The sequence below is a fragment of the Cyrtonyx montezumae genome, unplaced genomic scaffold (genome assembly GCF_038088225.1).
Source record: "Cyrtonyx montezumae isolate F1298 unplaced genomic scaffold, pur_monq_1.0 scaffold_1, whole genome shotgun sequence".
NCBI lineage: Eukaryota > Metazoa > Chordata > Aves > Galliformes > Odontophoridae > Cyrtonyx > Cyrtonyx montezumae.
The window spans coordinates 7,913,014-7,923,625 of NW_027071825.1; the positions used below are offsets into that span (position 1 = coordinate 7,913,014).

A 10,612-nucleotide genomic window follows, 5' to 3' on the forward strand; every position below is an offset into this window, starting at 1 on the left:
GTCCTTGTTACTTTACAAAGTAATTTAAATTAATTTTTCCCTAGAGTGGTTAGGGAGCACTGCAACTTGCCCTTGCCTATTCTCTCCAGCTAATGAAGCTTTACCAGAGACTGCTCGTGAATTCCTATTAAGACCTCATCTTAGAGGTTACAGGGCAAAGCAATTTCTGCTCCTGGGAAAGATGCCTATGAATTTGTAATTGTAAGGCCGTGTTTGATAGGGATTAGCATCTGAAAGGGGTAGAGTGGTGGGTAGCAGAGAAAACATTATTTCAATTAGCAGAAGAAAAGCAACTTAACATCTGATTCTAGTTTACACTTTTAATTTTCTCCTAGTCTGGCATCTGGGATAATTATTTCCTGAAATCACCCACACCCACCAAGCAGCCAACTCTTCCTTTCTCTTCCTCCTGGTCATGTTGGTGGTGATTGACACGGGAGTGGCTGATGAGCTGGCTCTGTTCCTTAATTCTTCTCCCAGGCAAATAGCCGGACTCGGGGAATTTGGGAATGGAGGGGAGGATGCTGTGCCAAGTCTGACTGAAATGAGATGTGATGTTTCCTATCATGTCAAGGAGGTGTAGGACATGGAAGGTGGAGCTTTGCTCAGTTGTTGGGTTCAGGGCTGGTGTAGTGGTCAGCAGCATAGCACAGTGTTAGTGCCTTTCGATCCCACTCTCAAAAAGGTGCAACTGGGAAAACATTTAAGGAGACTGGAAATGCCCTAGGAGACCTAATGCCCTGAGATTTCCTCAGTGCTCGGGAATTGCCTCTCATCACTTACTTTCCTCCCACTCTACAGAGGCAGATGCCTATTTCTCTGTATGGACTTGCCACAACCTACAGTTCTGCTGTTTTTCTCTGCATTATTGGTCTCCTACTTCCTAATGGTGATGCAATCAGTTTCCAGACTGGAGATTCCTTGTAAGAAGGCGTGTTGTTATTTAAGGAAGATCATGAAATCAATACTTAATGAATGGACAGGAGAAACTCCTTCCACCAAGTTACGCTGAAGCCTGAGATTATCATTTTTATGGGCTTCCAGTCTTTCCAGCCTTGTGTCTTATCAGCAAATGCAGCTGGAGGCTTCAAAACACTCCCAGCTTGCTGCTGATTTTGTGGGATGAAGATTAGAGATGATCAGATAGTGAATTATTCATTCCACTTGATACCTCTGGGCAGGAGGGAATATCCAAGCACAAGTCAGCTCTCTCCTTGCTGTCTGAGCATCTCCTACTCTTCTAGCAGTATTAGGGAATGGCAGAGGCAAGGGGCCAGGCTGACATGAACACAGTGTCAGAGACTCAAAGCCATTGGCCCCAGCAGCCTCCTTCCCCCTGGTGGGCAGAGAAGCAGGAACAATGTTTTAAGAATGAATAAAGGTAAATATATATTGGATATAAGGAAATTTTTCATGATGAGGGTGGTGAGGCAATGGAACAGGCTGCCTGGGGAAGCTGTGGATGCTTCATCAATGGAAATGTTCACAGCTGAGTTGGATGGGACTTTGAGGTCTAGTGTCCCTTCCCATGGTAGTGGGGTGGATTAGGTGGTCTTTAAGGTCCCTTCCAACCCAGTGTCTTTATGATCTCAGAGGAAAATGAAGAGAGTAACGCAGACTGTGGGTGGACAAAGGGTCTCAGACTTGACACTGATGATAGGGTCCACCTACCAGCTCTTGTGGAACATCTTTAAGCCTTGTAACAAAACACAGGGTGGGGTAGAACATGAGGGGTTGGGGCTGCTGCGCTCTACTGCGTGATGGCAGCTGGGCACCAGCTCCCTCCTAGTACTGATTATTAGTATAACAGCCCAATCAGACACTGTTTCATGAAATTCCTCTGGGGGGTAGTGTCTCTGGATGTCCCTTGTCCTTCTCTGTGCTTCCCAGACCTTGCACATACCTTCTGCCAAGTGATTCTGCCACTGAGTAACCGACCAAGGAAATAGCTCACCCATTGCAGGAGGCAAGCATCCTGCCAGCCCCGACTTGACCCTGCTGGGGAGCCTGAGTGAAAATCCACGTTTTTAATGGAAGTAAAAAAAATATTTTCTTCTTGCACTGTTCAGGCTTGCTATAATCTACGTAATTAATTCATTTAATTATTTGTTTTTATGGCTCTTTCTGGTGCAGTGGGGCAGAAGGGAGATGGGGTGGATGAAAGAGGGGAGGAGGATGGGATAGGGGAAGGAAATGAAGGAAAAAGAAAAACAACCTCCACAGAAACACACAAGCCCACAACATTTCTCAAAGAGGAACTGGCATCTGCACTGAGCCATATCACCCAGGAACACATTTTAGGCTCAGGAATGCACTTTGAGCCAATGTTAGTTTTGGCTGAAAAATAAAAAAAAAGTAAAAATAAAAAAGGAAGAAATGTCAATTTTTTGGAGGATATCAACATAATGCTGAAATGCCAGGACCGGGCTTTGTCCAAATCCTGTTGTGTGGGCAACAGCTCCTAAGAGTCCCTTGGAGAGAGCTGGGCTGGGGCTCAGAGCTGCAGAGGGAATTGCCATTCTTTGCCTCAGTTTCTCCCTTCAATAAAATGGCTCCAAAAGGGTTTGTGCTGCCATATCTATGTGCTGCTGAGACCATAAACATGAGGGATGACAAGACTTCCAAAGTGCTGCAGTGGGAACTTGAAGCTCCTTGTCTCTGCATGCTTCCACTGCCAGAATCACAAAAGGACAAAGCAGTGATGAATTATTGGCTGAATTTTCTGATCTTTTCCTCACAGTAAACCCATTGCCATCACTGTTCCTCATCCCCCCACCCAGACCTGACTGAGTGACGTGCAGCCAAGCAGACGCCATGGGCCCTTTGGCCATAGGAGTGCATACCTCCCTAATAGCTGCCATGGGCTCAGCAGATGCCTCAGAGCAGAGGGAGAGCTTTGAGATAAGCAAAGGAATGAGCCCCTGCCCTCAACGGCCAAGGGCAGAAGAACTCTGTCTTAAGTTTCTTCTTTCTTTGGAAATCAGCCCTGCGGTCCCTCGGGTTGAGCTGGGCAGAGATGGGAAGAAGTTCCTAAGTGTGGAGGGGCTGAGAGTGATGTGGATGCAGGGTGGGCAGCAACAGCCAGTGGATGTCACAGGCACTGCATTTTCTAAAGGAAGCCCCTGGGAATGGGTGTCGGTGAAGCCTTCTGCTGAAGGCAGTTGGTTATTTCTTTGTGTGTGTGTTTTTGGTGTGGTTTTACTAAGGAACAAGCAGCAAAGTGCACAAGCCCTGCATGCCTCCTTGGAATGGATAACATGCAAACAAGTTACTGAGAAACCAAAGGTCACTCTCATTACTATTTCTTCCTAAGCCAGCTCATCACCTTTGGTTTGTGACAGCATTGTTTTTACAGAGCCACACTATGGGCAGGTCCTTCCCAGGTGCATGGAGAGAGTCCCATCCTCAGAGAGCCCTTTCCCTGTGTGTGAGCAAAGCTGGTGGGGGCTGAGGCTGAGCCCACCCTGTGCTGCATGGGGGATTTGGACATGGGGAAACAAATGTGCAAAGGAACTTGGAGGACAGCTGGAAGCTGGCCTCGTGCACCTCCAGACCATTTCCAGGATAAATAATACTGCTTGAGGTCCAGGGAAAGAAGGAGAATGAAGAGCAGGATGTCAGCTGCAGTGCAGTTGCATGTTTCTACCTCTTGTGATGTCAGGAAAACTTCAGGATCAGCCCTGAAGGCCCAATAAAACAAACGCTCTGTTTGCGATGTTAATAGTCTCTATTTAGCAACGACTGTGATAGGGGAGGCAGCAATCAGCAGTGAGGCCGGTTTAATAAAGGGATGTTTCTAGGCCACAAATGTGTTTTCCCAGCTTGTTAATGACACTTGGTGCAAAGGACAGCAGCACTCTTCTCTTGCACCTGGCGCTCCGTTTCCCTGCTGAGCAGCATGGGTCTGTGCCTGTGTCCTGTGAAGGATCCCCAGGACCCCAGCACTGGGATGGGGCACGGGAGTGGGAAGGGGTTCCTGGGGAAGCCCCCACCCCCTGTACTGTCAGTGGTGATGAGGGAGAGCTCTCAAGGCTGAGATTTCACCTCTCTGCTCGGCTGCATTCCCCAAAGGCCCCAGCAGAGATTTGTCTATGAGGGCGTTAGTTCTTCCTCCCGCACCCGTCCTATCGCTGTCTGTACGTCTCGGCTCCCTTCCAAGCCCTAAGGGAACAGCCAGGTTCAAGTCACCTTGCCCCAAATTCCCCTTAATCCTTCTCACTGGGGCGGAAGAAAGAGACACCTCCTCCAACAGCCCTCCTCCCCTTCCCGGAGTCGGATTTGAATACCCAGGTGTGAGCATCAGCCACCCTCGTTAACGTGTTTGATAATTTACCCGGCTCATTCCTCCCGGAGAGCTCCTAACGCAGCGCGGCTCTTCCCAGCCCCGCACCACCACCTGCAGCCCTACCACCCCACACCATAACCCCGCACCATGCCGGCCCTGCAGCTTCTCATCCTTGGGCTCCTCCTGGCTCTGGAGCCTGCAAGCTGCCAGGAAGGTAAGAGCTCCATCCTTGGGGAAACTGAGGCACGGGGAGCAGGGGCAGCTTTGGGGATGGGAGAGCTGCTTGGCAATGGGAAAAAAGGCTCAGCTGGTCCTGCAGCTCTGCCTTTCTATATGAGCTCGGTGGTTGCAGACAGAGCAGAGTCTTTACCTGTTTTGCTTAATGCTGAGTTACACTGCAACGCAGCAGCTCTGACTGATCCCTGGCACTCAGAGATGGGCAACGTGTTTTCTTAAGAACTGCTTTCTTTCTTTTCCTCGGGAAAGTGCTGCTTTGCTTTTTGCTCCCAAACTGGCAGCCAGGTTTTCTTCTTATTCTGTGGTTCTGATCTCGGTGGAGGTGGCAGGGCCAAATATTTTCCTCTGCAAATCGTGCTTTCATTCCCTTCCTGGAGACTTAATAGAGAAACTTCCTATTGCTCTGACATTATTTTTGTGAAACTCAGGGCTTGTCTGACACTACAGATAATTAGGAGTAATTACAACAAATCAGATCCTGCCAAAAAGGTGGAAAATTCCCTCCCCCTTTCTCTTCCTGATGCCCCAGCCTTGACCGCTCTTCCTCTATTTGTTTACCAACTCATGAAAGATTGAGCAGTGTGGGGTCTCCACCGTCAGCAGGATTGAATGTTGTGCTGCTGCCTTGAAAGAAAGGGGAAAAAAAAGTGAAAAGGGAAGAAAAGCTTTTTGTGAAATTTCAGAGCTGGCACTGCTTCCTTGGCCATAGCAAAGTGCTGGCACAGGCTGCCCAGGGAAGTGGGGGGGGGAGGTCACCATCCCTGGAGGTGCTCATTAACCATGGAGATGTGGCACTGAGGGACATGATCATTGGGCATGGTGGGATTGGGTTGAGGCTGGTGATCTTAGAGGTCTTTTCCAACCTCTACAGTTGTATGAAAGCTCAGGGGACAGCTGATGCCTTCCAAGCACTCAGGGAAGATGGACCAGAAGTCCTGCATGTGCCTTCAGACCAGCCTTAGAGTATGGAAACAGAATTGCAGCACGCACAAGGACTCAGTTTGGCAGCAGTGCTTTCCTCGGTCTTGTTTGTAGCTGCAGATGAATGGGTGCGTGTCTGCCAGGGAGTGCAGTCTGCATCCCACATTGGTTGATTGGCTGGAATTCCTGTCTGATGGGGGAAAAAAACATCATTACCATGGGCAGAAGAGAGATGAGATGGCAGGGATGATCTGGGAGGGATGTCTCCATTAAAACCTTTTTTGGGAAGGGATCCCCCATGTCCAGGGTCGTGCACCTTGCTGAGCGCTCTGCCCCTGCACTGGTTTTCTGTTTGCATTTATACACTGTGTTCTCACTCCCCTTGGCAGTCACTCTCCATGAGGCTGTTTAAAGCCAGAGCTGACAGATTCTGGTGTGCTGCTCATCCCTTTAGCTCTGGATCCTCTGAAATTGCATGGGAACAGCAGTCTGAGGGAGGCTTTGCTTGTAAAACCAGTATCTCCTGAGCACAGCGGGCTGGACTGGGTCTCCTACCCACCCACTATTCTCACCTTCCTACTTGGAAGACCAAAAGAAGAGAATTTGGAGGTTTTGGTCACCGCTGAATGCCACAGATTGGGTGAGGTGGGAAGAGATCTCTGGAGCTTACCTGTCCGACCCCAGGCCCAGCAGGAACACATATAGCAGGGTGCCCAGGCCCAGCTCCAGGTGGCTTTTGAAGATCTCCAAGGAGAAATGTGCTCTGGTGCTCCATCACCCGTGCAGCACAGAAGTGCTTCCTGCTGTTTTGACAGCAATCCATACCTGGGCTGACCCTGAACTCCCTCAGCCCCATCACAAACCTCACTGTGAGCTGGGAACTGTGGCCCCAGCAGGAAAATAAAACACAAATAATAAATAAATCTGGCAGAGATAACAGCCAAGGACTGAGCAAGGGAGGAAATGAAGCTGGCAGGGCCCTGGGTCAGGGGGAGCATTTGTCTTAGGGACTGTGCTGCGGGGCAGGAGCATCTCCTGCCCGTTGGGTAGCGCAGGTTGGGGCCAAGCCCTGCTGCCATCAGTGTGGCACTGCTCAGTGCTGATCTGAGGCGTGAGGATACAAGAGAGAATTTCTGCCCGGATTCCTCTTGTCTGAGTGCTGATCTGAGGACTTTGAAGTGAGCACAGCAGAGTGTCTGCACAGGCAGGAGAAATGGTGAGACAGCTGCTGGCAGCGTGCCTGTGGGGGACTGGTCTGCAAGCACAGGTTGCACAGTCCACCTTTATTGCTTCTGATAAAGATTATTTGCAGTGGAGAGCAGAAATTTGTCTGGACAGCATGTTCAGCCATATAAGTCTCTGGAGCTGAAGTGGTCCTACTCGTGCTGGGGACGCAGTGTCACAGCAGTGCCTGGTGGCAGAGGCTGTGACGTGGCTCTGCAGAACCCAGCTCCTCTCTGGGTGCTTTTGACACTGTGCTGGAGAATCTCAACCAAGTGGGCAAAGCGCATAATTGAATCTCTAATCCCTTTTCTCCATCCTTCCCTGCAGCCAGGGGCAACCTCCAGCCATGGTCACAAGGTGTCATCGCCGTGGTGGTGTTTCTGACGCTGGTGGCAATCTGCTTCGTGGTCAACAGGTTCTGGTGCAAGAAGCAGCAGTGAGTGCTGGGGCCCTGGGGATGCTTGGGGCTGTCCTGTGTCTGTCACTGAGTGAGGTGGCTGAGCAGTCACATCATGGTGATGTGGACTCGACCCATGGAAGACACAGTGTAGGGACGCTGCCTGGCTTGGCTGACCCATGTCATCCTGTTGGCCCAGCATTGGTGAGGTCAAGGGCTGGAGGTGCTTCCCCCTGGGTTGGGATGTGCACACAAACACTGCACTGTGCCAGGGGAGGCACGGCTCTGCCTATCGTCCCTGTCACTCCTGGCTGTGGGTGATTATTTTGCAACGGCATACACAGAAGGCAACTGGAAAAACCAGTTAGTAGGAGAAAACAACCCTGTGTGTGTGGACGGATGAGTGGGAGCACCCTACTGAGATGTCATCAACAGCCAGCCAGGGTCACACATTGCTGAGAGTGCCATATTGTCCCCATAGTGTCACAGCTGCCCCCTTCTCTCTGCTGTTTTCCTCTTTCTCCCTTTGATGGGATCTTTCCTCTCCCCTTCCAGGGATAACGTTGAGACAGTGGTGAGCATCGGGGCCAAGGAGGAAGCTGCTGTGCCCAATGGACGTGAAGGGACGTATGTGAGCTCTGCAGTAGACTTCAGGTGAAGGAACCCTCCCTGTGGCCCTCAGGATCAGCAGAGTCATGTCCTGCTCTGGGCCTCTGGCAAACGTTGGAGCACAATAACAGCTTGTGCTTCTCTCCCTGACAGGTCAAAGGAGAACAAGCACGCCTATGAGAACGCTCTGGATCCAGAGGAGAAGGTGATCACCACTGCCATGTAGCACCAGCTGGTGGTGGGACACTCTGCACTGACGTCTCCACGCACGGCAGCTCCTCTGTCCCAGACCTTCAGACTTCTGTCCCTTTGTTAGACCCCAGAAGAGGTCTGGGGCTGTCACCTCCCGAGCCCTGTGGTCACCTCACCTGTTCAGCCTGGCTGATGTCCTCCACCCCCTGGACCAGGGGATGCTGATCTGCTCCAGATGCTGCTGCATGCACGGGGCCCCATGTTCCCTCCCCAAATCTCTTCCCTTCTGGGAAACTGTCAATGGAAAACCCACTCTTGTGTCAACATCTCATCCTTGTTTTCATGAACAAAGGCTCCATGCCATGTATTTCAGATTCAGAACAAATCTTCTCTCCTGTACATATCCTCTCTGCCAGCAATAAAAGGAATTGCTGTCCATTCAGGCTCATTCTGCTGGCAGCCTGTAAGACTTCCCAGCATCTTGTGGCACTTACAGCCCTCAGGCACTTTAGGGAGGGTGGGAGAGTAGGAGGAAGGGTGCTCAGAGAAGGGCCTGCACCTCATGGGTGTGATCCATTGCTTATTTCCTAGCTTAGATGCCACTGCTTTTGTGACCACAGGACTGCAGCAGGATCTGGGTGCTGCTCTGAGATGGGTGTCACTGACACTGTCCCATGACCAGGGAATTTTGGGGATTTATGGCCATAGGGATGGAAAGCTCCCCCAGCTCACCTCCTGGCTTTTCTTTGGTGGCTGCTAGGCTGCACAGCTCTGACAAACAAGCTTCCCAGGTCTTCCCGGTAATGATTTGCTCAGCAGAATGTACAAGGATTACTCATTTTGCAGCACACTGTGTCAGCACTCTGGCTCGTGGCTCGAGGAGTGGCAGAAGGGTGAGAACCCATTAATTTTTACCTCTCAATTGCAAAAGAAGTTACAAAACAGAGGCCTTATAATGAGTAACAAGCTGTCCCTGACTGCATGCGCACCCTGGGTGAGCAACGACGGGTTTGGGATGGGCAATGGTGGTATGTGGATGGTTGGACTGATGATCTTAGAGGTCTTTTCTGACCTTAATGATTCTATGATGCAGGGATGCTGTGGTTGCTCAGTGTGTGGCATCCCATTCCTGAGGAGTGCAGCTGTAGGTCCAAGCAAGGAAGGTATGGGGATTTTGGATGAACCCAAGCGGTCTGTAACAAACAAAATGGAACAAGCATAAATGAAATTTATTGTTGGAAAATCTTAATTAGATTTTAAGCCCCAAAGGGAGAAAAGTGAGGTATTATCTGACACAGCTAATGAGTGTTAAGGGTCTATTGTTGTCTTTCTTGTTTACCTTTCTGTGCTGGCTGATATAGCCCGGATCCTCGCCTACGCTGTCATAATTAGGATATCTCATCTCCCACTGATAGGGGCCGGAGATGTTGTTTGTAGCACAGTGCTGTACCATCCCTTCCTTGTGGTAGAGCATGGTGAAAAGGACAACTTCCCCCAGTGTCCTGGCACCCACTACACTGACCCCATGAGATGGGGGTGCTTTAGTGCCCCCAGCAGCACCTCAGAGTCATACAATGGTTTGAGGTGGAAGGGACCTCAAAGGTTATCCATTTCCAACCTCACGCCATGGGCAGAGCTGCCAACCATTAAAATCACCTGCTGGCCCCAGGTGATACCACTAGTAAAGTAAGGTTAGTTCTGCCTAACCCTGAGGATATGTAAATTATTCCAGGTGGTTTAATTGATGTGTTGCTGTGTAGAGTTGAAATGCTGCAGAATGGGAGGTTAGCTCCAGCCTTGGGTCCATGCCTCGGTGCTGGGCTCCTCAGTGTCAGAGCAATGGAACCTGGACCTGCAGAGCATGAAGGGAAGTTTGGCACCTCGATGGGAGTGAGTGACACTGGCAGAGCACATGGAGGGGGCTATCACAGCACTTTGGGATGTAGCCTGGTGGCATCAGTGCAAGTGGGAGTGGGGCATATGAGATAGATGCATGTGGGCAACAGGGCCACAAAGTTTTTGGTCTTGATTCAGGGTACTGAGAGCCAGAAGTAAAATACCATCCATTGTTGGTTCATACACCCTTAGTAGCCAAACAAACATCCCTGGAGCCGGTCCTTATCACTTTATTACACCTGCTAGAGTGAATAGATTAAAGAGGACAGGGGAGGGGGGAGAAAGCAGAAGAATCCAAGAGAAAAAACGGGTTTGGGGATTGTTAATTATTCTCTGGGGTCTCTAATCTTTAACTGGCAAACAGCATCGCTAACTGTCTTAAAGCCCCTCCTGGAACATCCTGATAATAAGCCATCTGCATGAAGGCACCCCGTTATCTGCCCTCCTCCAGCCGTCTGTGACATGGCTGGAGTGGGAGATAATGGATGTGCAGCGTGTAATAACGACACGTCATTCATGATTATCGGCCTGATACCCAACCTTTTAGCGCCATTGTTTGTGTATAAAAAAAAAAAAAAAGGATAAAAAAAGAGAAGGGGAGGGAGGGAAAGAAGAAAAAGGGAATTTTTGGTGCTGTGTGTACAGCCTAAAGCATCTCCTCGCCAAAGAGACCGGCTCTGGTGGCATCTCCCTGAGGGGCTGTGGTACCTGGTAAGGGATCACCCATCTGGATGCTGTATCCATGGTGATGGATGGAGAGAGATGAGGCAGCGCAGAATTGTCACTGCCTGGCAGGAGGTGTTGGGGACAGGGCTCGGGTGATGAGGTCTCCATTGCTCTCTCTTCGTGCT

The 10,612-nt window shown here is 50.3% G+C and overlaps 1 protein-coding gene across 1 annotated transcript; it reads left to right on the forward strand.

Moving 5' to 3' along the window:
- Positions 1-4,291: 4,291 nt before the first annotated feature.
- On the forward strand, positions 4,292-8,303 carry PDZK1IP1 (PDZK1 interacting protein 1). Its single transcript, XM_065746257.1, has 4 exons — positions 4,292-4,499; positions 6,995-7,103; positions 7,620-7,718; positions 7,827-8,303. Exons 1-4 carry the CDS (start codon positions 4,433-4,435, stop codon positions 7,897-7,899), a joined length of 348 nt encoding a protein of 115 aa, XP_065602329.1. The 5' UTR covers positions 4,292-4,432; the 3' UTR covers positions 7,900-8,303.
- Positions 8,304-10,612: the final 2,309 nt, after the last annotated feature.